The sequence below is a fragment of the Phaenicophaeus curvirostris genome, chromosome 10 (assembly GCF_032191515.1).
Source record: "Phaenicophaeus curvirostris isolate KB17595 chromosome 10, BPBGC_Pcur_1.0, whole genome shotgun sequence".
Lineage (NCBI taxonomy): Eukaryota > Metazoa > Chordata > Aves > Cuculiformes > Cuculidae > Phaenicophaeus > Phaenicophaeus curvirostris.
The window spans coordinates 4,752,136-4,780,130 of NC_091401.1; the positions used below are offsets into that span (position 1 = coordinate 4,752,136).

General features: G+C 54.1%; 1 protein-coding gene across 1 annotated transcript; it reads left to right on the forward strand.

Moving 5' to 3' along the window:
* Positions 1–105: 105 nt before the first annotated feature.
* RUBCN (rubicon autophagy regulator) lies at positions 106–27,928 on the forward strand. Its single transcript, XM_069865335.1, has 23 exons — positions 106–190; positions 7,140–7,293; positions 9,879–9,962; positions 10,911–11,070; positions 11,247–11,353; positions 11,924–12,064; positions 12,282–12,423; positions 12,626–13,171; positions 13,753–13,797; positions 15,654–15,749; positions 15,926–16,041; positions 16,301–16,505; positions 16,874–16,975; positions 17,705–17,779; positions 20,458–20,518; positions 21,478–21,610; positions 21,829–21,974; positions 22,337–22,401; positions 22,977–23,215; positions 23,609–23,670; positions 23,869–24,022; positions 24,401–24,494; positions 25,392–27,928. The coding sequence occupies exons 1-23, from the start codon at positions 159–161 to the stop codon at positions 25,553–25,555; spliced, it is 3,123 nt and encodes a 1,040-aa protein (XP_069721436.1). The 5' UTR covers positions 106–158; the 3' UTR covers positions 25,556–27,928.
* The last annotated feature ends 67 nt before the right edge of the window (positions 27,929–27,995 follow it).

Below are 27,995 nucleotides of genomic sequence, written 5' to 3' on the forward strand. Positions count from 1 at the left end.
GGGCGGGGCGGGCGCAGCCCCCACGTGTGGGTGGCAGCGGGGCCGCGCGCGGTGCATGCCGGGAGCTGTAGTCCGCGGCGGGGCGGGGCGGGCGCTCGCCCCCACGTGACGGCGGCGCGGCGGCGGCGGCGGGTGGCGGCGGCGGCGGCGGGGCCGGGATGGAGGTCGGGCCCCGCGAGGGGGCGAGCAGGTGGGGCGCGGCGGGGCCGCCCGGAGCCGCGTGCCTGTCTGTCTGTGCCGGGCGGGGTCCGGTGCGCGCACGGGGGGGCCCCGCGGGGGTGCGGGTTTGCCGGGTGGCGGCGGGCCGGGCGTGCGGGGACGCGGGTGGCAGCGGCGCTGCGGGACGCCCGGTGCCTGGGGAGCAGCGGGGATGCGCGGGGGGCCGGGGTGCCCCGGGGGAGCTCGCCCGCGGCACCGGGGCGCGGGTGCGGGGTTGCTTGGGGCGATCCCGGGGGATGCGGGTCCCCTCGTGCGCGGCGGCGAGCGTCGCTTGGCCCCCGGCTCGGGCGGCAGCGGGCGGGGACGTGGGCACCGAGCTCCCTTCCCGGCCCCAGGCCAGCGTCTGGGCCGCACGAAGGGCAGTGGCGGGCACGGACCTCGATATCTGGTGCCAGGGTGGAGCCAGCAGCTCCCCATCAGCCGTGCCAAGGCAGCAGCTCCCCATCAGCCGTGCCAAGGCAGCAGCTCCCCATCGTCTGTGCCAAGGCAGCAGCTCCCCGTCATCTGTGCCAAAGCAGCAGCTCCCCATCATCTGTGCCAAGGCAGCAGCTCCCCATCACCCATGCTAAGGCAGCAGCTCCCTGTCATCTGTGCTAAGGCAGCAGCTCCCCATCGTCTATGCCAAGGTGGCAGCTCCCCATCATCTGTGCCAAGGCGGCAGCTCCCCGTCATCTGTGCCAAGGCAGCAGCTCCCCATCATCTGTGCCAAGGCGGCAGCTCCCCACCATCTGTGCCACGGCAGCAGCTCCCCATCACCCGTGCCAAGGCGGCAGCTCCCCATTATCTGTGCCAAGGCAGCAGCTCCCCATCATCTGTGCCAAGGCGGCAGCTCCCCGTCATCTGTACTAAGGCAGCAGCTCCCCATCATCTGTGCTAAAGGCGGCAGCTCCCCACCATCTGTGCCAAGGCAGCAGCTCCCCATCATCTATGCCAAGGCGGCAGCTCCCCATCATCTGTGCCAAGGCGGTAGCTCCCCGTCCCCCGTGCTAAGGGAGCAGGTCCCCATCACCCGTGCTAAGGCAGCAGCTGCTGAGCCATTCCACCCTCGTGCTGTGCTGGTGGCTCCGAGCTCGCAGCTCTTGGATCGTGTCTCCCTGCCCTCATGGCATTTTGCTGCATCACTCTTCCAGGTGCTGGAAAGAAACCTTCAGCTTCTCTTTATTTCTGAAGGTGAGGCCCTGCGCCTGGAGGGTGGCTGGCGGCGAGAGCGGCTGTGCTGCGGTGCCTTCCACTGTGTGATCTTATTTTATGCTCTAGGGATGGGTTTTCTTGTTAGTGTTTATAAAAGCAGCAGAGGTTGTTCCCTGTGTTTTGATAACAAGTTCTGTGTACTTCAGGTTTTTGCCTGTCTTCAGCCTTCCCTGTGTGCTTTGGTTTTGCCGGGTGCTCCCAAGAGCAGGGCAGATGCTGGATGGGAAAGGGAGCCTTTCAGGAGGGAGCAGCTGAAACTTGATATGGGAGAGAAGCATTCCTTATCTGAGGGGCTCAGCTAGCCAGCTCTATTCCTGCTGGCAATATCAGCTGGAAAATGCCACCGGTGCTTTTAAAGCCATAGTGCAGGACTGGGGTCTTTTTTGCTTTGCATGGTTCGAGCTGTTCTCCCTCTTTGCTGATGTTTCAGACCCAGCAGGTTCAGGTGGGTAAAGGGAACTGACTGTATTCACTTTGTTTTCTTTCCAGAATCGTCTTAGTGTGTTTTCTCGCCTTTGCAAGTGTGGGTCCTGCACTACCAGTCTGTGCCATCGTGTGACTGATAGGGCTGATGCGGTGCCACCCCAGCACTCCCCGGCCGATGGGGAGGGCATTGTCCCCTCTGGTGCTGGCAAATGAGGGGCCTCCTTATTCTCCCGACTGTCACTGGTGCACCGGGGAGGATCCTGGCACGGGCCTTGCACAGGCTCATTGTCCTCTGTGCATTTTAATTTAATTAGCATTTTAATTCCCAGTGAGCTGCCGTTTCGCTATAGATTGTGGCCACGACTGACAGCAATAGGATCAAGTTCATTGGATCCAATTTCCCATGGATTGTGGGAAACACGGAAGCAGAAGTTATTTTGCTGAAGTCCGTTCCTCTGCCAGGGCAGGAGAGATCGTGCTGGGTTTTGCCATCTCTGCTCCTGAGCAGCAGGTGCCCCTGGGAGCAGGGGCTGTAACGCCAATGTCCGGCGTAGTGGGAAGGGTAGTGCCCTCCTGCGAGGAAAACGGCAGAGCTCTCGGTGCCTCAGAGTGGCAGGTGGGTGGCACGGGGGACACAGCAGCCCCTGGGGGAGCAGAGGAACCAAGCAGGTTAGCCAAGAGCTGCCGCCTTTGGCTCTGGTGCCAGTGAGGCGCAGGGATGGCAGGGTCAGAGGAGAGAGTCCCTAAGGAGAACCAGTGCTGGGAGTGATGAGAGAAGGCAACCGGCTGGTCCCGGGGAGGTGGGCTGGCACGGGGGTTTGCTCGGCCGGCTGCTGTCTCTGGCTGCCTGCGTGCTTGTCACAGGCAGGTCCTGTGCAGATCGAAATCCAATGAACAGTATCCTGGGTCCACAGGTTGTAGTTGTCTGCCTGTGGGAGGCTTTCCCAGGATGAGCAGGCAAAACAATTTGTCATGCTGGGGAGAAGGCTAAAACCACCTTTAATCCCTATTTCCTTCCTTCATCCTTAGCTAGTGCAGAGCAAGAGTGCTCTGGCGAGCAGCAGCTCTTGCCTGCATTTGCTGTGGGAACCTTTTGTGGTTGTGCCCCCAGTTTTATACTGGTGCAAGCAGCCCTGTGTTTTGTTTTCCCAGCCAGCCTACTCGGCTCTACTGCCCGGATGCTGTGGGGCTGACCTGCCAGGCTGGCAGAGCTCTCCTGGCTTCCTCTGCCCTGTCAGCTGCTCCCCGTGACTGCAGATGAATTGCATGAAGCCTGTCTTTCTTTAAATCCCATTTCCCAGCAGTACTGAGCTTGCGGAAGGAGCAAGCGCAGGAGCTGGGGCTGCTGGTTGTCTGGGAGATTCAGGGATAGCGAGGCGGGAGCAGGCTGCGCACAGCATTGGGTTCTACAGTTCTTTTGGAATCCTGCAGATTCCAAAAGATCAGGCAGTCACAAGAGAAATGTCCTTGTAGATCTGGTGAAAGTCCCTCCACGACCTTGGTGTCCTCAGCTCGACCTCTTTAGTGTGCTAAGAAGGATTGAGAATCTCTTCCAGGTAAAGGACAGTCCAGGCAACCATTGCTAGATGCTTCCTGCAGAGCACAGGCAGACACAAAGCAGATGGTGTTTGCGAGGAAGGCAGCTCCATTTTTTGATGCATACTTGCTACCTGTGTGATTCTGTTTTGGAAAGTAACTAGGGGTTTGTTTTATTTTAAATGAAGAAGTTCCCTTGAGTCAGCAGCGTGGCTCTGCTGTGAGTCACCTTTGCTGGTTTGGTCCAAGAGAAGTCCCAGCCCTTGCTGATATGGAGGGGCAGAGAAAGCCTTGGGTGAGCAAACAACGTTTCCCTGTTGTCATCATCATCAGCATTAAGCCATTTCTTACTCCAAGGCTGGATTCTACCTTTTATCAGTGAAGTGCAAAAGGTTCAGTTGTTTGGAGCTGTTCCTGATGGCAGGTTGGTGTTGCTGTACCTGAAGATAGAGTTTTTGGTGGTAAAGCCAGGAAACCCAGCACCAAATGTATGGAGTGGGTGGCTAAAATTGGAGGCTGGATCAAAGGTTGCCGTTAAGGAAGGAGAGGGATGCTGCTGAGATGTCACTGGTGCTTTGCCAGCAATGACCCCTGCAAACACTCTTGCTCTTCTGGCAGGGGGACCAAGCTCTGCTGGAGCAGGAGAGCAGGAACACGTGTAGTTCTTGCAGGGAATGCTCTGCTTGTGTACTGTGGCCTCTCTGGGGTGTGTTGCTCACTTTGCCCTTCCTGTAAGCTGGGGTGTTTCCATGGTGTGATATGAAGTGGCCTTACCCTGTGTCAGGATTTCTTTAGCTCTAGCAAAGTAAAATTCTCTTTATTCAGGAAAACACAAGTAGATTTCTCAATACTGCTCTGGACATCTGCTGAAATGGGGAGTGGGAGGGCAGCTGGGATGTGGGCTTTTGACGTCCATCCTGATAGCCCAGACTCTGTCAAGGGAAGGGGGGTAAACCCTGTTGCTAATTCAGGTTTAACCCTGAATTTCAGTTCAAGCTGGAATACGACACTGTCTCAGTGTCCCTGCCACCTGCAGAGTCAAGTTTTGAGCCCCTCAGTACAAGAAAGACATTGAGCTGCTGGAAGGTGTCCAGGGAAGGGCAGTGAAGCTGGAGAAGGGTCTGGAGCACCAGTCTTACGAGGAGCAGCTGAGGGAACTGGGGCTGTTGAGTCCGGAGTAGAGGAAGCTGAAGGGAGACCTGATCGCTGTCAATGACTGCTTGAAGGGAGGTTGTGGTGAGGTGGGTGTTAGTCTTTTCTTCCAAATAACAAGTGATAGGATGAGAGGAAATGGCCTCAGGTTGCACTGGGGGAGGTTTAGATTGGATATTAGAAAAAATTTCTTTACTGAAAGAGTGATGAAGCATTGGAACAGGCTGCTCAGGAGAGTGGTGAATGTCCTTCCCAAATGTATAGACGTGGCACTTTGGGACATGGTTTGTTGGCACAGTGGTGTTGGGCTGACAGCTGGACTGGGTGATCTTAGAGGTCTTTTCCAACTTTAATGAACTACTTTGGGCCAGCAAGTCCCATGGGATCCTTACTGTCCTACACGGATTTAATTCACTTTTGGTAGTTTCTGAACCACCTCTGCAAAGGTGCTTTCATTGCTCTGCTTGTTCCCTGTATGCTTCTGAGTTCAGTGTTTTAGCATTTTGAGGTCATTTTGTTTGGGGATTGCTTAACCTTTGTCCACTATGCTAGGAGGGAGCTGTGGCTCCAATCTGTTGTTTCTTGGTTTCCTACCACTTGGAAGATGCACAACTCCCCTTTAACGAAGTGGCTCATTTGGTGAGGCATGGCTCTGCGTGTCCTACTCCTGCATCGTTGTGTGCATCGTCCGCTTTTTATAGCTTGAAATAACAGGGAGTTTCCCTGACTCACTGACCTGACAGATCAGCAGCGTGGCTGAGCTTTCACTTGCATTTCCTAACTCTGAGTGTTAGAAATATCTTGGGGAGGAGCTGGTGATCTTTTGAGTTCAGTGGCTGCAGGTGCTCTTTGACCAGGACCAGCGATGGTGCTCTGGGCAACTGCTGGTACCCCAAGCATCATCCCTGGTCAAAAAGCATTTGCATCTCTCAGGGCAGGGGTGGGAAAAGCCCATAAATTCAGGAGAACAGATGGATCAGTTTTCTGTGCTCCTTGAGTCGGGTCCTCTTTAGGAAACTGCTTTTGATTTATAGCTGTGCTTTCTTCTTCAGCCTCTCCTGAGATAAAACCTGGCCCTGCTTGTTAGTCTGAGTACATCATAAACACGTACCTGCTTCTTTAGGTGTTGCAGCTCTGGCTTAGGGCTCCTGTGCGGTCAGGGTGACAGATTTCGCTGGTGGGATGGGTTGGATTCTGTGTGGTTTAAGCTTAGGGGAGCACTGAAAGTGGGTGTGGTTTCCATGGGGAGACCTCCTAAAGGTGGTGGATGGGGAACTTGAAGTAGAGCCAATATTTGATGATATTCTTGGTCACTTAATCAGTTGTGAAGTAATGAAAGAGACACAAAAAGGAGAATATTGGCGAGAAAAGCTTGAGTTTAAATATCAGGATTATTTTTAGTGTCCTCTATGCAGGAAGAGCTGTACAGCCCAACTTTCATCCAAAAGGATGGAAATAAGAGCAATTTTAAATAATGTTATTTCTTTTTCTTTTTTTTTTTTGTGTTTTCTTTTGCTTTGGAAATCCAGTTTGTTTTGGGCAGTGAGAGGGATTAGTGGCTGAAACACTGGCTTGCTTCTTGCCGGTTGAAAGGTTGGATTTCTGTTCTGTCACCCCCGGTGCTTCTGTTAGAAACCTTACATTGATGCTTATTTTTTTAGTGTTTACACCCCCAAATCTACAACATTCCTGTTGCTTCTGAGAGAGTGACTGCATTTGAATATGATTCTGACAGCTGCTGTTCCTCTGGCTGCACTGTCAAAGCAGCTTGAGCTCAGTCATCCAAAGCTTCCTTCCCCAAAGTTGCTTTTGCATAGGCAAATGATGTTCTCTCTCTGCGGTGTCGCTCTTGGTTCAGATGATGCTGATTGCTCGCTGTACACAGGGCAGCTGACGGGACTGATGTCAAGGAGGAACGCTGTGCAAGCTGTAGAGCACACACCTGTGGCTAAATTCTGTCCAGAGCATGATGAATCCTTTTGCAAGAAAGTCAACATGCGCCTACAGCAGCTCTGGGGCCAGAGAGCAGCTGTGCAGGTGGAGATGCAGGTGAAGAGTTACTGAACTCAGAGTGGAACACCTCTGCATCCTGATGCTGCTGGAGTGCCTGGTGCAAGGCCCGTTGCTTGGGGAGTGCATCACTCTGTAAATGTGGGTGCAGCACATCCAGAGTCTCTTAGATGCGGCGGACGCGACGCTGTTGCCTTACAGCTGCTGTACTCCTGACAGGCTGCTGCTCTGAACATCTCTGACAGAGCGTGCGAGTGAAGCAAGCAAGAGGCTTGCTGGAAAGATGTTCTCTAGCATTGTTGGCCTGTACTAAGCAAGTGCTGTATTGTGAGAGCCATTGGTCTTTGTGCTGACTGCCTCCTAAGACCGCATTGGTGGTGGCTACCAGTCACCATGAGAATCATTACTATACGGCTTCTTGTCCACAAACCATGCATGGGAGACCACAGGGAGGTGTAAAGTCCTTTAGCTCACCCTTGCTTGCTTCTGGACCACCAAAGGTTTCAGCCTGACCAGAGTCTCCTTGGAGAGACTGCAATACTGTGGTCCTGTTGTGAAGTTCCTCTTGCTGTATATCTGACAGAACTTGCTCTGTTCCTTTGCAGGAAGGAACATTGGAAGCTGCTGGGTGACCTGAAGACCACAGTAGAAGGCTTGGTGTCCACTAGTAACCCGAACGTCTGGTCCAAGTATGGGGGTTTGGAACGGCTCTGCAGAGACATGCACAGCATCCTCTACCATGGGCTCATCCCTGACAAGGTAGGGCTCTGTCCTGCTGGCACCGCTGTCTGTAGCAGCTTCAGCACCGTTCTGAGCAGGTGGGACAGCCCTGTCTGCAGCTTGCTTCAGTGCTGTACCATGGAGTGGGTACAACACTTAGAGCATCGTGGGAAATGATCAAAGCAGGGACTGAGCTCGCCTGGCAAGTGCTGTGGTTGTTAGAGGGACCTCTGTGTGTGTGTGTGTGTGTTCTTTCTGTCTCATCCACCTTTGACATGGTTTTTCTGAGTACCTGTGCCCCCCACGCAGAGTCCAGCCCCTCTGTCCTTTTTTTTCTGCTGCAGCCAAGAGATAAAGCCGTGTTGGCAATGAGTCAGCCCTGTATCATCTGCACTTGGACAAGTCCCCAGCGAGGTCTGGCAAGAGAAACCTCGCATCTTTACTGTTTCTGTTAGCTGTGTTAATAACGGGAACTGGCAGCCAACACTGCATGAATGGGATCTCTCTTTCCAAGCTCTTGTCATGCCTTGCAGTTTCTCACCCAGATATTTTTCCTTCCATGGCTGCCTGGAAGAATTTCTCCTTCCCACTTGTGTGCGGAGGCCTGAAGATCTCAACTTCAGCTTGAAATTACCACCACAAGTAATTTGCAATGGAAAGTTGAAGCAAGGCTGGGGGCAGGTGCCACCCAGAGAGCGATGCAGAGAAGTGAGCAATGCAGAGGAGCCCCAGGCAGCTTGCACGGCCCAGCTGGGTCCAGGAATAGGAAAACTTTACCTTTGCAATGCTGCACCCGAGCTAATAAACCGCCAGGAAGAGCCAGGCTGGCAGCTCATCCCAGCAGGATGCTTTGATCCCTGGCTGTATTGGCTGTGGTAGCACCTCGTATGGTGCTGCTCTGTTCCCATTAGTCCCCAGTGGTGTGGGACAGGGACCTCTGGGAGATACGCAGAAGGAGAAGCTCCCTTTTACATGTGAGGAGTGCAGTGCTGTCTTCTGATAGACGTGCTATTAATAGGCTTCAGGAAATGAGTTTTAAATTATTTATATTCATCTCTCTGTTGGTGACAGTTCGTGCCAGACCTACAAAGTGTGATGATGTGTTGCCTTCCTTGATGCTTTTACTATGGGCAAAGGCAGCTCTTTTACCTAGAAATGTCTCCCTTGCTTTGGTCAACTAAGAGCTGCGAAGGAAGGCCCTTGAAAGTACAGCTTCCTAACAGCAGTTTTCTCAGTTTCTCCAGCAAAACACTTCCTTTTACTTACTATTTCTCAACTATTTCTATCAACTTTTTCCAGCAACTGGGAATAAAATAAAAAAAAAGGTTAAAAAATCCATGTGTAATGTTAAGAGAACTGGGGTAAAAATTTTTTAAACATTTGAGTGAATTTTATTTATTTGTCCAGAAAATTCCAGATCAGTCTTGAGGACTAAAATTGCTGCGGTACTTTTTTAGTCTTAAAAAGCTAAACCAACACCCCCAGACAAATAAATCACAAAACAGAACCCATTCCTCTGGTACTTGGGAAAGAGGAAATAGAGATGGAAGGGAAAAAAAATCAGCCTTTTGCTGAAGAGAGACATTTTGGGCTGTGTTTTCACAGATAGCGTGGCGAGGAAAACAGCAACTGTGCTGCAGTTCCTCTTTAACAGGAAGAATAACTAAGAACAAAATAGTTCTTTGTCTGAATAAAGCTGAGTCAAACAGCAGCAAAGAACTGATAGAAATGCAATGCCAGATATCTTACCCGGGATGCTCAGCGTGCCAGGGTCCTTGGTGGTGGCATCAGAAAGACAGTAGTGACTCCTGGTTTTGCTTCCATGTTGCCCTTTGTGTCCCCTTGCTGAAATCTGACTCTGTCAAGGCGTCAGGTCTTCCCTCCAGGTCTTGCTCCACCAGGAAGGTGAACGGCACCATGCTAGCTCAGTCACCTTTGAAACTGGCTGACCTTTTTGAAGAATCGGGGTTGACAAAATCAAGGCACTGACCACGACACAGCTGTGACACGGCCGTGCGTGGAGGGATTGGGAGGACTCATGCCATGCTGAGCCCCTAAACATGCTTTGCTGTAGGTGCAGCTGGCACCTGAGGTCCATTCCATCTCCTGTCTGTGTGCTTTTGACTGCCTGGCAGCAGAGGAGCTGGCTCTGCTCTGTGACCCACTGGGGAGCTGAATTGGCCTTTGGGATCCTTATTGCCACATAGCAGGGGTGTGAGCACTTCAGTGCCACATCCTGTCCCTGTCCCAAAACCTCTCCTGTCTCCATGGTTTGAGTGACTACGATCTTACCTTATGGAAGAAGAGAACCTTGGAATATCTTTTGTCTGATCTCTTGTGGGCTGACCGTGACTGTGAGACTCCAGCCCAACATGGGAGAGGCTGGAGGCAACTTAGCTACATCACACCCAATTTTTTTGCCTTGATCCCTTGATCTTCAAAGCTGTGTTATGCACTTGCTTTGTTTCTCCTCTGTATAGCATTGCTGCTCTTCCTTTACCTATTTGCTGGCCGATCTCATCAGGTTTAGGGGCTGTCCTCTCAGGGTAGCAAGGGGCTAACAGGGAATATTGTCACTTACCTGGGTTTGAGTGGTGGTGTCTAACAGCACCTCTCCTGGGCAGGTGTGCTGCAGGCAGAAGGACTACTGGCAGTTTGTGAAGGACATTCGCTGGCTGAGTCCTGGCTCTGCTCATCACCTGGAGAAGGTGGGTTCTGGTGGGGTGGCCTTGGGTGCCCAGAGGGGAGAGGAGAGGGCAGGTGGGCTGTGAGGGATAGTGGTGCCTTGGCTGTTGGTCTGCTGTGGGTAAAGCAGCTCCATGTCTAGTAGAGGCTGCAGCAGCCATTTGCTTGTGTACAAGCCACATCCTGGGAACTTTGCATGGCTTGGGCTGAGACAATCGGCTGCTTATTTTTCTCAAGCCAGTCTCCAGCTCCGCTTGGCCATGGGCAGCGGGCATCACCAAGGGAACCGGTACAAGGATTGCTTGTGTGTGCGCAAGGGTGATTCACGTGCCTGCAAATCTCTAAAGTTCTGGGCTGTCCCATTTCTGGGTTGTGATTTCACCATGCGTTTGGTTCACCTGTTCCTGGCCTGTGCTGACCGCTGGCGCACAGGGATGCTCTCGGCCCTTGGCTGCTCTGTGCCAACATCCATGGTCCGTGCCATGGCTGGGCACAAGGAGCTGAATGCTGGTGTCCCTGCATGTGGCTGGCTGTGGGGGATTTGCTGTGTGACTCCAGGCCTGCTCTTCTAGCTGCAGCAGCTCAGGTGTTTTGCTGTCACCTTCCCCGGTTAATGTGTCAGCGAGAGCATGACTGTCACCACCGAGGACAGGTTGGATTTGGGAGCGTGGGGTCCCTTCGGGTCAGGGGTGAGACACTTGGGAGGGAGAATGTGCAGGAGAAATTCATACCGCTGGTGGCTGTGAAGGACTTTGGTCACTGGAAGACCTTTGAAGTGTTGTTCCTGCCCAGTGCTTTTGACTCCTAGGTGGCTGGGGAGCTGCTGGGATGTGTCCTCCTTCCCTTCCCTTGACAGTGAGCAGGGTTGGAAAGCTGCCATTATCAGGGGGACCAAAGCCGTGTGTTGGAACAAACCTGGCTCCCGTACTTGCCTCTTTGTGCCTTAACCTGTGCCTGGTGTTCCTTTCCAGTTCATCAGCCTGCAGAAGAGCAGCCAACCTGACCCAGAGGGCTCAGGGGACCAGGCCATCGCGCAGCTGTGGTTGCAGCACAGCCTGCAGTGCCACTGCCTGTCGGCGCAGCTGAGACCGCTCCTCGGGAACCGGCAGTACATCAGGAAATTCTACACAGGTAAAGAGAAATGGGCTTTTTCCTTCTTATTAGATAAATATCTAGCTGGTGGCATTTACAGGTCCTGTAGGAGTGAGGGTGGATGGCAGAAAATGGTGGTTTGCCTGTGAGCAACCAGTGCTGTCAAACCATGTGGGTGAGAGGGACGTGCCCGAGCAGCTGTTTTCTCTCCCCAGACACTGCCTTCCTGCTCAGTGACGCCCACGTCACGGCCATGCTGCAGTGCCTGGAGGCTGTCGAGCAGAACAACCCCAGGCTTCTGGCCCAGATCGACACCTCCATGGTGAGTTGAGGTCCCGGCTTTTACATCTGTCTCTTCCAAGATGCCATCTGGCTGTGGCTGCTTGTGCAAGGTCTCATTCAGGGCACGTGGAGCGCTTGGACAAGAGGATGGACTTGGAAGTAGCAAAAGGAGCTCCAAGAGGGTAGAGTTGTGAACTGGTTCCTGCACTGCCTGCATGAGCTTTGCAGGGTCTGGGGTGGGGGACATGGCTGTGTGGAGCCTGTAGTGAGGTATCTAACTTCTGGCTGGCATCAAGGATTTGCATGTGAGAACCTGAGGACCAGTTCCTTGTAAGGGGCACTTCTAAAGCCTTCTCCAGTAGTCCCAGGCTTCAGGGCCAGCAAGCAGAACTGTCTGGTCATGAGGGGCAGCCACCCTCACAGGGGACGAGCAGCACCCCGGAACGCCTGGGTGCCCACTCGTGCCTGTGATGCCAGTGACTCCCGGTGCAGCCCCGCTCCAGCTGCCCCCTCCCCAGAGGACGGTAACAGTGCCTGCTTTCTTTGCACAGAGCTCCCCAGAAGAAGGCAATTAATGAGGCTTTGTTAAATGAGAGCTGTATTCTTTCAGCTGGCTGGCACATCCCTACCATCCCTGTGTACATCAGATCCTTCTGCTGGGACAAGAGAGATGTGTGACCGCCACGCTGAAGGACAGGAGAGCCGTCTGCCTAGGGCGCTGGGCTGCATGGATCATTTTACTGAGAGCCTGGTAATTTCCCAATGGGAGCTTGCTGTGTAGCTGTAAACAAAGAGCCGCTGCCCTTCTGCACCGCTGTGTTTTACCCTCCCCATCCTCCTGCCTCCAGGGCTGTTGCATTCTTTGCTGGCTGGTAACCAGGCGTTTGCAGGTTGATTCCTTTCCATTGCTGCTTCTTTGCTGTCTAGCCCTGTAACTGCTGATTTATAATGATTCCACCTCCTTTCAGCTTACCAGGAAGAGTGATGGTCCGCCACCAGTGACTAAGAGTCAGAGCCTGACTGCCCTCCCTGCGTCCCCGTACATCCCTGCTGCAGGCTGTGTGCAGCAGCACTGCTTTGGGTCCTTCTCCAGCCTCTCAGGTAACAAGGGTGGACTGAGAAGCTCAGAATACACCCAAAAAAAGATGGGTTTTTTTCAGGTCTTGGAGTCATCATGCTGGATGGGTGTGAGGGGGATCCCTGGCCTTTGCGAGTGGTGGGTGGGCATGCAGGGGTGAAGCCACAAGCTTATTGCTATAGGGTGGTCTGGTTGTGCCAGAGTGTGTGACATGCCGCTCTTACCTCTGTCCAGACAAGAGACCAGCGAGCTCCTCCATCAGCTCCATCTCTAGCCAGCCCCAGGAGCGCTGCTCATCCACCCGGTCCTCCTCCTTCAGCGATGGCAGGTCCCCTGTAGAGCAGCCTGGCTCTGTCTGCTTCCACGTCCCCTCGCCTAAAGACCCCTTCTCTCCAGCCAGCGAGATGAGCTCCAGCACCACCAGCCAGAGCGAGGACACTTGGACGGGGAGTCAGGATGACCCACAGAGTGATGCTAATGATGGACCAGAGTACCTGGCCATCGGGAACTTGGGCCGCCGAGGCCGTGCGGGCAGCAGCACCAGCACCAGCAGCACCAAGAGCAGTAGCTCCAAACTCTTCTCCTCCAGCAGCTCCCAGAAACTGGACTCTGTCTCATCCACGGGGGAGCAGGGGGCAAGTGGAGGTGGAAGCAGGGGTCTAGGCCTGTTGCGCCGGTCCAGCTTCTCAGAGGGACAGTCGTCAGCTCCACAGGGTGTCCTCAAGAAGAGTCATGTGCGCTCCCACTCTGACACCAACGTGGCTTCGGGGAAATTGCACGGTAATGCGTGGTTTTCCTGGGATGTCTTTGGGGTGTGGGAGTCCCCAGTGCTGGGAGGCTGATGCTGGCCGCCCCTTTGGCTCTATGGATTAGGTCAGTGAGGGGAACAGTGGGCGAGTGACTGCAAAGTTTGATCTTTGCCCTTAGCTTTCCTGCTCTGCACTGGAGTGATGAGCTGATATCTTGCTTCCCAGAATGCCCTGTGCCAATCTATTAATGCTATCGGCAGCTTTTACCAAAAACTTAGAAAGTGGCAGCGATGCTGTGGCGTCAGCCATCCGATGTCCCCACTGACTGTGCCTGGCTGGGACATGGAACCATGACAGGGCACTGGGCTGGGGCTTGGGCTCATCCTACTGATAGGATGTCATCCTACTGGTCACCTACTGGCTCCTCCTGTGCTCTGAAGTGGGTGAATGCATGATGGGGAGGAGTTGGGTGTGAGAGGACAATGAGTTTGTGGGAATCTGCCCCACTGGTGCTGACTTTGTGGAGAAGTGGAGTTTCTTGCTGAGTAGTAACCAGTCTGTCTCTTGTTTTCTCTCCCTTATTGCTGCCCTCCTCCTCCTCTGTCTGCCCAGGAGGCCTCAGGGATATCACCATTATAATAGAAGATCCAGTGGCAGGTTTGGGAGCCAGTATAACAGCCCTTCATTAGTGATCATCACATCATATTCAGGATTTCCATCATCCCATTAGTGCCCATTTAGAAAACCAAAAAAATTCTTTCTTCCCTGTGCCCCAGCTGGTGCTTTCAAGTGTGGTCAGTTTTATGCATGCGACCTAACTGAAGATTCCAGCTTGGTTTTTGGAAGCAGTGGACCAGACCCAGAAGGGTGCACAGCTCCCCTGCATGGCGTTAGGGAACGCTGGCCACCGAGTCCCTGAGCTGCATCCCCTGCCTTACCCTCCACACCACTGCCTCAGGAGCCAGGAGAGGTTCTGTCTCTCACCTAGCGAATAAGGGCTGGCAGCTAAGCAGGTATGGGCTTGGACATTTTATTTGCCTCCTCATTTAGTGGGTCTGCAGCATAAGGAGGTTTGACTGAGTTTAGCTGTGTCCCAGACAGCTGTGCTTGCACCCACAGCCAGGACTCCTGTGTACTCTTCTGGGCATGGGGCAGGTTTCCCCCCAAGCAGAGGTGCTAGGGTGCAGCTTTCCTTTGTCCCCCATGCAGAAAGTCAGTAGCTCAAAAACATGTGCTGTTTTCTTTTGCATCTGTTCAGCAGCTGCATGAGGTTTGTCAAGCTCACATCTGGATTCTGAGGGCTCTGTGGCTGGGAAGGCTCCTTTTTGGAGGCGGTAGGCATCCAGACATGTCCAGCCCTGTGCCCAGCTTCAGCAAAGGATGCGGGGCACTGCCTCACTTTGCTCTTCAGCAATAGGTTCTGTTGCACATGGCATCCCCCAGGCTGGTGATTGTGTCCATGGTGGCTTTCAGCAGGGCCAAGGTGGCTGTGGGAGACCCTGCTAGGCTACAGTGATTAGCTGTGCAAGCCTCTCACCAAACAGGTCTCCTTTGTCACCCAGCCTATGGGGTGCGTTGGTCCCAAGCCCCAATCTAGTGTCTGCCACTTCATAGCCTTGGCAGGGAGATAGTGGTGGTCTGGGGCTCGGGAGCCTCCAGCCCCGTTGAGGTTGTGGCATGAAGCTGGGAGCAAAGAGGAGCCGTAGCTGGAGAGGATGGGATTGCCTTTCTGTTGTGCTTGGGATGTCAGCCCTGCGTCCATACCTGTACGCTCCAGACACTGTTTTCAGTCTCCTTCAGCAGTCCTCTGGTCACCCAGCAGCTCTCTCCAGCCACTCCCTGGGGCCGTGACTCTCCTTAGAGCACCAGCTGGTGTTGGTCTCTGGTCAGGCCAGCTCCTGGCAGTCCCCGCCGGCTCAGCCTGGCAGAGAGTTGCACTGCGGTGCATACACAGGGCAGAGCTCTGCCCACAGCCCATGTAGGTCACCTTGAGTGCTGCAGGCTCCAGGGTTGGGTGCAGGGAGCCCTGGCTTCTAGTTGAGCAAAAACATGTCCTTCAGGTGCCTCTTTTTGCCATTGTCTGGGCTGCTTTGCAGGGCCAGAAGCCCCACATTTTTCCTTGGCTGCTCAGGTTTACCCTTGACTCTTGTCTCTTTGCCCTGGAGGATAACCGTTTCCTCAGAGATACTCCAGCAGGAAGAAGGGGCTGAGAGGTGCTTGCTGGAGGCTGTTGGATCTGTCAGCTCTGCTAAGGCTTGGGGCTCGTCTGCACTGTGGCTCTCAAGGGCTTATCTCCTCCTTTCCCTTCTCCCCTCTTGCCTGAAATGCCCCTTTATCTTTGTCCCCTCCTGGGCTTTCCCTCAGACGTGACATGGAGCAGGAGGATGTCCCTCCTTGCTCCTCATCCATTTGTGCCTGCCAGTGTGGTGTTGAACCCCTTCCATTTCACCCTGTGCTCTGGGCTGGGCACGTTGCAGATATTGATGTCTCTCTGGTGTTGTTTTCCCTTCTAGAGTCTCATGGCGATCCGGGTGGAGGGAGAGGGCCAGTCTCTGCTTCCACCCAGAGCAGCGAACTGAGCACACCCAGCTCCCTCTACATGGAGTACGGTGAGTGCAGCCAGACTCAGCAGCAGCACCCACTCCTGATCGGGTTCCTTCATCGAGTTCAGTGGCCTCAGCTGTTGGCACCTGCTTTTGAGATGCTGGCCGGGCACTGGCAGGGCTCCTTAGCCTGGGAACAGCAGCAGGTCCCTGCCTCATTTGTCTCTCTCTTGCTTTTCTAGACTCTGGCCAGTACCTGAGCTCAGGAGAAGGGATGTTCAGAAAGCCCTCGGAGGGACAGTCCCTCATCAGCTATCTCTCTGAGCAGGACTTTGGCAGCTGTGCAGACCTGGAGAAGGTGAGGGGGGTGGCAGCAGTCTGTGTGCATTTTCACAGGGTGCCCCTTGTGTTTTCTAAATATTATGGTGCCCAAGAACGCTTTAGTTTCTAGGTCCTCATAGAAGAGTCAGGTTTCGTGGGTCAGCAAGAATTAAGGTCTTTCTACCACCCTTTTTGGTAATAAGCTCTTTCCTGTCCCAGGTGGGGAACAAGATTTTACTGAGTCTTCCAAGTTTCGCCATGGTACAGCCTTGAAGGCTTTTGCTCTTGCCTTGCAGGAGAATGCTCACTTCAGCATCTCAGAGTCCCTGATTGCTGCCATTGAGCTAATGAAATGCAACATGATGAGCCGGCAGCTGGAGGAGGAGGAGGAAGACAGTGACAAGGAGATTCAGGAGCTTAAACAAAAGATTCGCATTCGGCGCCAGGAGATCCGCACCAGGCATCACCTGTACCCTACGTGCCGGGAGATGGGCTCAGACAGTGGGTGATGTCTTTTGGGCTCATCAGCTGGTGGGATGTGGGTTTTCTGTCTGTTGCCTATCCGCATAGGATCCTGCCTTCCTGCTGGTTCGTGGGAAGCAATCACATTGCTACCAAGGTGCTGCAGAGATTTGTGAAACTCCTCTGCTATTGAAGATCAAAATGGGAGTGGTACTGTACATTGATAACACTTGTGCACTGCTGGCACTGAGTTATGGAATGTAGTTTGATTTTGAACCCATAATGTTTCACATCCTTGACCTCCATCCCTCCCTGCCCCGGCCATACCTAGCTATCAACTCCCGTAGCTGTCAGTGACCCTTCAGATCACTTCCATTGATGGCCTGGCTGTGTTGCTCTTCTCCCAGGTCTTATGGCAACAGACAGCGGGTCCCAGTTCAGCTCTCATGGCTCCATGCAGCTTTCTGACTCTGGCTCCGCAGAAGATGTGGAAGAGTATGAGATCCGAGGTAGGAGGGAATGGCTGTGTTGTCTTCTTGTGTAGAGACAGACATCTCCTTGGTGTGGTTATGTTGAGGTCAGTCCTGCTGAAGAAGAGCATGTCTCTCTGGCCTTCAGGATGACTTTTCCCAAACAAACAGCTGAATTCTGAGCATGAGCAAAACAGTTTCTCTCATGTACTGGCATGACTTTCCTTCAAAAACCTCTGTAGCCCTGTAGCATTTAGTGCCTCTGGCTGGTAGGTGGTTTCCATTTCATTGCCTGGTCCACAGGGTGGCTGTCACAGCTGGAGAGAGACGGGGAAGCAGCTATTCTGCTTTCCTTTTCCAAACACAGAAGGAGCCGTAGCTTTGACCACTTAGACCACTTATCTTTTGGGTGGCAGTGGCAGGTGCTGGTCACATCCTGACCTGTAATACCTCTGATCTCTGCTTCTGGCAGCTTGGCTGGCTGAGCTGTTTGCCCGCAGGAGATCTGTCTGGGTAAGGATGACTTACTTCTCAGCAGTGCAGTTTGGTCTTCAGCTATAAACTTCTTCTATCTTGACTGTTGACAGCAAAGTTCTCATTTCAGTGCCTGAGGACTGGATTTTGGGCTCAGTTTTGAAGCCCGCAGAGGGGTGTGTGAATTTAGTTCTGGGCTTCTCTAGTGTGAGTGCTGCTCTTGTATTATGTCCTTTCTTTTTGGCCTGGCCGAAGCACTGAAGTCAACTGTTTTGTCATCACCGTGTTATACAGATGGTAACGATGGATCTAACCTGATTCAAATGTCCAAGAGCGGCCTCTCAGTGTCAATGGCTTCCTTGTTCTCAGGTAGTACCCTGCAGTGCTCCTCTGCGGCACGTGTGCGTGTGTGTGCAAGGTGTGTGTGTGCATGGGCACACTTGTCAGAGATCTGCCTGGTTTGGGAACTGCAAACAGGATCATCCAGACATCAAGAAAAGCCGTGGTAGGATGTTATTGCAAGATGGAGCAGAGAGGAAGCAGAGGAGCTCTGCTATGGGCCCCATCCTCCAGGGCGTTTTGCTGTGCCGTATTTTGGATAGACCAAATATGCCTGGGGGACTTGTCTTGCATGGGGTAGGACTCAGCAGAGTAATGGGGCTTTGCCGCCCTGTAGCTGCTGAAGGCTGAGCCTAGGCTGGATTAGAGCAGTCTTCTGTGGTGTGAGAGCAGGTCTCCATCCCAGGTGTCTTGGGGAGCGTTATCCTGTTGACTCAGCAGAGTTTGTGCGCCATAGCTCTGATCCAAACCATGGCCAACACTTCCTGTCCTGCTCAGGCTCGAGTTGGAGAAGAATCCTTCCAGACAGAAGTCCTGGAGGGAGAATTAGTGAGAACAGACAGGGCACAGACAGTTTGTTCACCCAGAAGGCCCTGGGCATCGGAATCATATGCAGACGTGTCTTCTTTAGTGTTTTTATTGTGTAGAGTACCACTAGAAAACCCTTCTGGTCTGCTGGCCATGTTTAGGAAACCTTCACGTACTCTCTGTTTGCTTTAGCCAGAGAGCAGCCGACGTGAGCTGATCTTTCCTGTTGGGTGTTCGGTGCCAGCACATTGCTCCTGCCAGAGCTGCTGGTGCTCAGACCATCCCTATCAGCTCTGTTCTATCCTGTGTTTACAGCCCAGGGGTTTAATCCAAGGGGGCTCATCTTGGCCTGAAGCTGGCTTATGGGGGCTAGAGTTACATCCTTGGGTTTGGGGGCTGTTCATAAGCCTCCTGAGGATTATCCCACCTGGTGAAAGCATTGCCAGCAGTGGCATTTTGGGCAGCTAACTGGAGGCTTTTGAGGAGTGTCTGCAGTTAAGGTTGGGAAAGGAGCGTTGGCCACATCCCCTATGAGAGCCTGGGGTCAGCTTTAGCTCCTTTTGCCATCTCTAAGATGATGCCAGTACCTGAAAATGCCAGCTCTGCCTCCCCATAATGCGTGGTCCACACCACGCTGTGCGTGCCCCACTATTTGCTCATATTCATCATGGTGAGGAATGTGCGGCACCTTCCCATGCAGAGCTGAAGGCACCAGAGCATGGCAAGTATGGTGATTGGAAGGCTACATTTGCCCAAATTCCCTGTTTTCTGAAGCTGGAAGTCCATTTGCGTGATGTAGATAAGCAGATTCCTTAGCATTAGGATGCTTCCCTGGGCCTGTTTCTAGCAATAGGTGTCAGACATGGAAGGTCAGGCATCCATGCTGAACTTCACTAGTGTGAGTCCGTGTGTTTGCAGACAGGACTGGGACTCACTCCCCTTGCTACCAGCATAGCCCCTCTCTTCCTAGAGGAGCTGGCAGTTCACAGGGTGGCTCTCTTCACTCAGCCAGGCTGTAATTCCCTGGGCCTTGGTGTGCATTTGGTGCCTGGCCAGGATCAGCTCAGCTCTGTGCAGGTTTGCAGAGCTGACCTGCTTGGGGATAGGAGCAGGGACCCAAAGCTTTTTCTTTCCTAGCCAGGCACTGTGCCGTGAGGTCAGGGAAGCTGCAAGCCTGTGTCTCTGCACAACCACGCAGTCGCTGCAGACCCTGTTCCTAGAGTTCCCCAAAGGTACAAAACAGGAGACCTGCTGGGACAAAGGTTGTGGCGTTGGCTGATTCTGTCTTTCCTCTCGTGTGCCTGCCTTCCTGTTTCTGGGAGTCTGTAATGAAGCAGGGTTGCTGCCTGCTTCTCCACACCTTGCACTGCTGGAAGTCTCCACCCCAAAGTCCTTCTGCTGTTCAGATGAATTCCCTGCTAGGGTTTAGCAGAGAAACCTGTCAGAGTGAAAGGAAGAGGTAACGGATGAAGGTACCACTGGGTACTGCCTAGTACCCAAAGCTGGCACTGAGGAGGGGTGTCAGGCTGTTGGAAAGGTGGAGAGAATGGGACCCCAGTGTCCTGTGCCTTATCTTGGACTCCTCCCTCCTTGGGAGATGAGTGTGTGGCCCCTGCAGAGGGCTGGCCCCTGTGGCTGTGGGCCTGCTCTCTGCAGGGATGCCGATGTGTCTCTGGACTGCTGGGCTTAGGCTGCCAGCCCCGGCCATGCAGTCGCTGACGAGCTGTGGCCTGGCTGCTGTCTGATCTTGCAGGTTATGGTCAAGTAGAGAGAAGGGTTGTACATCACACTGCTAATCCCCTAGAGCGTCTGTACTGTGTGGAGTGAGCTACTAAACCTTCTTGCTAACCTTGCTGTCCTGCCCTCCTAGCTCCTGTGTGCATACTGTTTCTGGCCATATCTCAGCTAGGACTTGCTGTGTGACCAGTACCAGCAGCCACTTGTCTTCCCCAAGCCCCAGGCTTGCTGTGTTCACAGCATCCCACTGTGTCCTTCCCCTGTAACTCTGACAGGTGACTGATTAGACTGCACCTCTCCTTGCTGCTCCATGCCAGTGGTAGAAGTTGATGCTGTAGTTCACCTGCTTTTGAACAGCTCGATGAGTTTTACTGTAGAGCTTTGGTTTGAACTGAGTGTATCCCCCTGCCCCATCTGCTCCACCTTGTCTGTTTGTGATTTAGATGCAGACATCAAGAGGAACCCAGACTCCAGCAGGAAGTCCTTTCTCTCCTCGGAGTCGATGTACGTCTTTGACTTGTGGCGAGGCTTCTTGGTAACAAGTTCCCCTCCCTGCCCGGCTCTGCTCTTCCGTGTGTATCAGCTGCTGGTTTGCACTGGAGTGGACATCCCTCCAGCTGGGTCCTAGTCTTAAATTTGGGAAGCAGCACCTGGTACAATCAGGATCATTTGCATGTTACGTGAGCATGAGGTAGATCTGATGTGGACTGGTGTGAGGAGAGATCCCCATACCTCCTAGTAGGTAAGAGGCTGGGGAGAGGACCTGACATGTCCTGGAGCATCCAGACTGGCTGCTGGCTTGTTGCTGGTTCTGAGCCTCCCTTACCTCCCCCTTCTCAGCTGGGAAGGCCTGTTAGACTACATGGTACTACCGCCTTCTCTCCAACCCTCGCTGCTGTGCTGTGACCCAGAGGTGGAACCACTGGCACACAGTGATGCTCACAGACTCATTGTGCAGTGCAGCAGCAGCTTAGACGTGAAGAGCCTGGTCCTTTCCCACTACTGCCCTTGGGTGGAGCTGGGGGGGCTGTGGGCAGGTGAATCACAGCCTGGTTTAAGCACAGCTGCTGTGTTAACGCCCTGAAAGCAAAACCCCTTTGGGATGCAGGGACCCCTCTGCTCTTTGGGTGAGACACAAAGCTGTGTCTGTGCTTGATAGGTTTTCTTCTGGCTTGTACAGACACTGGCTCTTACGTTGCAGCTTCCACTGCAAACAGGCACAGGTTTTGTTAAGTAGGATAAGTTTTGCTTGCCTTTCTAAACAGTTGTTGTTGTGCTGTTAGCCAGCTTTGCTTGAGGGCAGCTGCAAAGACAGAAATTGTTCATGTATGTGAATTTTAAGCCTGTGTAGCAGTGCAGAAATAAGAGTGGAAGGGAGCATCTTTGGCTTGAGGTGTGACCAGCATCAAGGGTTGTGAGGAGGGCTGCGTGACCTTGTACTGACCACTCTCTCTGCTGTCTAGATCCCACTCCTTCCTCAATTCCAACTCAGCAGAGGCCGTGGCCATGGGCTTGCTGAAGCAGTTAGAGGGCATGCAGCTCCCAGCCGCCTCTGAATTGGAGTGGCTGGTCCCTGAGCACGATGCCCCGCAGAAGGTAGGTGTGTGAGTCCCTGGCCACCAATTGCATTTGCCATTGGAGCCTCCCAGAGCAGAGTGCCTGGATCTCTGGAGATGCCCCTTCTCCAGTCCCCATTCAGCTGGAGCAGCAGCTCAGTGCCTGGTGGTTTTCCAGAGAGCTGAAGCTGCAGGTTTCTGGCAAGCCAGCCACGTGATTGCCTCTGTGGTACCTGACCTATTGCCTGCCTCTCCCAGCTCCTGCCCATCCCCAACTCTCTGCCCATCTCTCCTGACGATGGAGAACATGCTGACATCTACAAGCTGAGGATTCGGGTGCGCGGAAACCTGGAATGGGCCCCACCGCGACCGCAGATCATCTTCAATGTTCACCCAGCCCCAACGTAAGGACCTGTGTAGCAGAGTGCTGTCCAGGGACCTGCCCTTTCCAACCCTTTTCCATCAACACCAACGTTGATGATCCTCTCCTTCCTACTTGGCTGCCGGGGCCTCTCTGCCCCGAGTCTGGTAAATCCACAGTGGTCACCAGCGGCAGCTGGTGCTGTGAGATGGAGCCAGTGCCTGTGGTCGGTGCCTTTGGTGCGCACTGGGGCACAACAGGGCTTTTCTCCTTGGCTTTGTTGTCCATGCTTAAGTGGCAAAGCGTGTGGCCATCTCTGCCATCCAGCCCCTGCCAGTGTCTGGCATCTGGTGCCAGGGGCAGTCAGGGCTGGAGTCACGGGAGTTGTCTTCTGTCTCTGGGCAGGAGGAAGGTGGCCGTGGCCAAGCAGAATTACCGGTGTGCAGGCTGTGGTATCCGGACTGATCCTGGTGAGTGCTGGGACCCTGACCTGTAGCTAGAGACTGGGGGAGACCTGGTGAACAACTGAGAGGATGCAGAGCGGGTGGAGTGGTGGCAGAGCTCAGCACGAGGTCATTGGGGAGTGTGCTGCCTTTGCCAGCTCTGCCTGCACACTGGTGTGCGCCACCTGCAGAGGAATCACCTTCCCCAGGCAGTCACAGGGCTAGTGGAGGCAAAGAGCAGCCAGCCAGCCTTTCAGAGAGTGTTTCAGATGTTAACTCTTCTAAGACAAAGTCATCTGTTGGGGTCTCAAAACTACCAGCAGGTTCTGCTGTGGGTACAGATACTGGGCTCTTTGACCAGCCGCCTTTCCTCAGTGCGTAGGCAGATGTTGCTGCACAGGACCAAACCGTAGTCCCAAAGGCTTTTGCCATCAGCAAGAATGCTTGCAGATGCCAGTGTAGAGTAGGCTGGGGCTGGAGTATGTACTGCCGAGGCAGGCTGCCTTGCTTGTTGGGAATGCTGAGCCGTGTTGGCAGTCCAATATGTGGTTGGGTAGAGCCTTTGCCTTGTCTGACCTCCCTGTCTGCTCGGGCTTGGCCAGATTACATCAAGCGGCTGCGATACTGTGAATACCTGGGGAAGTATTTCTGCCAGTGCTGCCACGAGAATGCCCAGATGGTCATCCCCAGCCGCATCCTGCGCAAGTGGGACTTCAGCAAGTACTATGTGAGCAACTTCTCCAAAGACCTGCTGAGCAAGATCTGGAGCGACCCGCTCTTCAATGTGCAGGATATCAATCCAGCCCTGTATCGGAAAGTGAAGGCTCTCAACCAAGTGTGGGTAAGACTCTTTCCGTGCTTTCCTGAATGAGGTTTGGGTGAGGTGGGTGGCTGCCGATGGTGAACCATATTCCAGGGAAGCTGGGAAGAAGCGGCTGGTTTTGAGGCTTAGAACTCCAGCACTGCGAGTTTCCATTCACATCTTGTTCTTTATCCAGTAATGCGGGAATTTCAGAAGGAATTTCTGCCTGGTGTCCAGCTGGGCTTTGGTTTCTCTCCAGCAGCACATGACGATGGTTGTGCTCGCTTTGTCCTGTGTGGTGTAAACACTTAAGTAGCAGGGGAGCAGCAGCTGAGGAGCAGCAGTTGTTTCACCAGTGCAGGAAAGGGCAGAAATACTTGGCCAAGGACTGTGCTCTGTTTACTGATTCTGGTGTCCCCCTTTTCTCTCCAGCTGCTGCGAATCCAGCTTTTCCATATGAAGAACATGTTTAAGACTTGCCGGCTAGCTAAAGAGTGAGTCCTGGACTGTGAGATGAAGCTGTTTTGCTGTCCTGGATCTGTCCTGTGGCAGTTTGCCTTGGGGATCTGTGCAGACTGTGCAATGAGCAATGTGGGGAGAGGGGAGTGGAAAGGGAGAAAAAGCAGAAGCAGTGGAGAGAGGGGGCTTAATGGAGTCACTTTGCTCTGAGCTCTGGTTTCTCTGTCCTGCAGCCTTCTAGACTCCTTTGATGCAGTGCCCGGCCACTTGACGGAGGATTTGCACCTCTACTCGCTGAGCGACCTCAGTTCCACAAAGAAGGGGGACCTGGTACCTCGCCTGACAGAGCTGCTGAAGGCAGGCAGCCTGCATGTTGAGAAGTGCATGGTAAGGCCTCCTTGTCTGCCTCCCACACAGCTCTGCACCCTCACGAGCACCCTTTGGAGCAGGCCTGGCTGCATAGGTAACCAGTTGGGAGACCTCTGAGGCGCAGGGTGGCCACTGAATTAGCTGATTCAATGCTGGCTGGTTCTGCCTGCTCCACAGAGCCCCTGCCCACCACCAGTGGGATGTTTCTTACCCCATTCTGGCTTGCCCCCATCACATGCTGATTCTGTTTCACTGTGCTTCATGCTGGGGGAAGGGCTGTCCCGTGTGGTTAGGGGAGGACCCCGTGTCCTGCTGTCCTGCTTTGCTCCACCTCCTGCCCAGCTTGTCAGGGAGATGAGGATTTAGCTGCTTTTTCCTCACCTTTTCTTCTTCCAGCTGTGCCAAGCCAAGGGCTTCATCTGCGAGTTCTGCCAGAATGAGGGTGACATCATCTTCCCCTTTGAGCTCAACAAGTGCAAGACATGCGAAGGTGAGATGCTGGGGAGAAACAGGGAGGAGACAGACCCCAGGGCCACCAAGGTCTGCCTCTGGTTTGAGTGGCATTGGTGCTAGTGAGAGCTACAGAGCCAGCCAGAGTGAGTGCGTGGCCTGTGTCTTTGCACCACATAATCACAGCAGCAGAACAGCATTATAATGGTGTTTGGCCAGAGCTGCTGGCACAGTGGGGTGTGTAGGTCACATCCTGCCCACACTGTGTGCCTCCTGCCCTGCTGGCAATGGGCAGCTGGGTTGTGACTGCAGCGGGCAGGTGCCTGGAGAGCCCTGCCTCCCCTTCTGCTGCACTTACGGGCTGCTGCAGCCCGCACGCAGCTCCCCTCCACCAGCTAGTATGGCTGGAGCTGACCTTGTAGAGTAGAGAGAGCCTGAAGGCTTTTTCTCTGTGCCCTTCATGCCTGCCAAGAAATCCCCAGGCCCCTTCAGGAGACATCCTGGATAATGCCCAGTACTGATGTCCAAGCAGAGCTTGGCGCTGCATCTTGGGACCAGCCTCTGAACTGGCTTGACATGGCTCCTGACAAAATGCAAGCCTTGGTTTGGCAGATGCAGCAGCAGAGAAAGCTTGGGTAAGGGTTGCTGTTTCCTTAGAGAATCAGGAAAGTTTGGGGAGGGACCTTGTGGGGAGCAGGATCGTCCTGCCTGCGCTCCCAAAGGCTTTGGGAGCTGGTGCAGGGACCTCGTACTGTGACTTCTTGCAGTTTCCCAGAACAGTGTGGGACCCCGTTTCTGGTGCTGCTTCTACCACAGCTTTTGGTTTGAAATGTCCTCCTGGACAAGCCTGGAGCATCCTCCCCGGGTGTGGAGTGCCAGGCAGTCTGTGTCAGCCCCTGCCAGCCCTGAGCCATCCTTGCCTTCTCTCTCCCCGCAGAATGCAAAGCCTGCTATCACAAATCCTGCTTCAAGTCCAGCCCCTGCCCTCGCTGCGAGCGGCTCCAAGCCCGGAGGGAGCTGCTGGCCAGGCAGAGCATGGAGTCCTACGTCTCGGACTGTGAAGATGAGCTGGAACAGCCGGAGGCAGTGGCTGCCACATGAGCACATTGCAGCAGAGGAGCAGATCATGGATTAATTATTTATGTGTATGGCCTTCATCACCAGAGACTGAGCCACGCGGACTCAAGATGAGGAGGACTGGCACGAGGCCTGGAGCGCTGTCTCAAAGGGATCCGTTTTACCCTCTGCAGTAGTGCTGGGCTGGGGAAGTGGCATCTTTCCTTGTCTGTGTCTGCTCCAGGTGCTACTCACAAGCCCTGATTCCTTCGCTTGGGAAAAGGCAGCTGCTCCTCTCTGTCCTGCAGGCAGAACAGGACCCTTTCCCAAGCATTTGCTCGTGCTGGGCCGGGCAGGGCTGTGCTGCTGGTCCCCGGGCCCTCCTAGTCCTGTGGGACTGCTGGCAGTTTCTGCTCATCAGCTGGACACTAGGAAGTTCTGGCCACGTCTGCTCCTCAGAGTGGGGAAATCCGCTCTCTGAGTCCTCTGATCTCCTCTCCTGCTGCTGGGCTGTATGTGCATGGAGGGAGGGTGGTTATTTGGGCTTGATTGTACATTTAACAGCTCCCTTTCTCCAATCTGGCTTGGGACACTGCAACAGAGCAGTTGCTCTCAGTCTGGGATCAGAGCAGAGGAGGTGGCGGTGGTGAAAATGGCAGATTTCTGCCTCTCCTCTCTGCCCCCTCGCAGCTGAGCTGCTTTACCTGCCTCCTGCCCACAGCCGGTGCTGCCGAGGGGCTTTGCCCTGGGACCAGCTGCACGTGGGGATCGGTGCTGCTGGACTTCGGATGAAGGCAGAACCCTGTGGGTGGAGGATGCGGTAAATGAAGCTTCCTTCTTATGCTGCCAGTCATCGTCTCAGGGGAACATGTCCCCCTCTAAGGGTGACATGGGACCTCACTCTGGTGGCAGCAGGACCTGCCTTGCGTGCAGCTGCCTTCTGTCCAAGACCTGCTGGGATGTGAGTGAATGCTCAGCCCTCTGGCCACATCCCCCCAGCCTCTCTCAGTTTGTTCTTTTAGATTTTTTTGTTTTTTAATCTGCTGGATTTGGTTTTATTTTTTTTTAATGTGGTTGTTTGTATTTTTAACTGTGTGTTCCCCCTCAAGGAGGTACTGCTTGAAATGCCTCTTTAGGAGGCATGAGGTCTGCTTGGGACTCACGGGTATGAAATCTCCAAGGCTGTTCTGCTCCTGGTTCCTCACCCACCCCTGGTGTTTGTCAGGTGTCCTCTCTCCCAGCACATCTCCTACTTCCCTTGGGAAGAGGAGACCTTGAGTCAGGCACAGCCTCGGGGCTTCCAGGCTGCAGTGCAGCAGGGTGGCCGAGCAGCCTGTTTGCCGTGGGGGTTGCAGAAAGGAGAGGGTCTTGGCACTGGGGTGCTGCAATGGCTTGGTCCCTCACTGATGCAGAGCTGCCTGCTGTGTCTGACAGCTCTGCAGGGTTAGACCCTGTGATACAGGGTTAAGTTCTGCTCTGGGGCTTGTAGTCACTCAAGGAGGTGCCTCTGTATCACAGTGAGAGGTGTTAATCCAGCGTAGGGGAGGGCATCCAGCACAACCTTAGCGTGGGTGGGATGTGGGGGTGTTTGGAAGGATGGTGGGGCCTGTGTATGTGCAAAAAGGGTGTTTGAGGGTCTGGGGAGCTATACACTGGGAGAAGGCGCAATGGCTCTTGCAGCATGTGTCCTGGATGTGACCCCCCCCCGGACTGTCCCTGCAGGGGCTGGCAGGGCTGGTGCAGGGGGAGAGGCTGGGACCCAGCATCTCTGCCTTGCTCTGCAGCATCCTGACAAAGCCAGGTCTCACCCAGGAAAGGGGGTTCAGTTCCCCACTCACTTCTCTAGGGCTTTTGCCTTGCTTCTGCTTGTTTTTCCCAGGGGAGCAGTTGATCTCCCCCTTGCTCCGTCTCTGCAAGCCCTGGGGTTGCCAGGTGCTGGTCTGCCTTGGTCTTGCCTGTCTCCAGCCCCAAGCCGAGCCCTCCCACTGCTGCCTGATGCTGGCACCCCCTTCCCTGGAGCTGCCTCAGCAGCAAACCTCCATCCACCCTGTTTTGTTTGAAGCACTTTACTGTCATGGTACAGCAGCTGAGAGGCTGCCTGCATCCCTTTCCAGAAGCACTGAGTACATGCAGAGAAGAGGGAAGGGATTTTGGCTTATTTGTGGTTTCCACCCCTCCGCCATGGACTTTGCCTGGAAGCAGTGGCACTTGCAAACCCAGCGGAGGTCACCAGGGCAGCGTTGTGCCCAGCACTGACCCCGCTGCCCAGCACTGAGTGCTGTAACACTGGAACTGGTCAAGGCAGTGAGCTCTGTGTAAGGGAGAGCGAGGGGCTGCCCCGGCCGCCAGCCAGAGCCCTCCCTGTTGGACTTGCACAGTGTAGCAATGAAAATGCCGTCCCTAATAAACTAAGTTAATAAGGGGCTTGGTTGTGTTGTGGCATAATTTCAGATGGGGTAAATCCCCCCCCTCCCCGGGGTCAGTG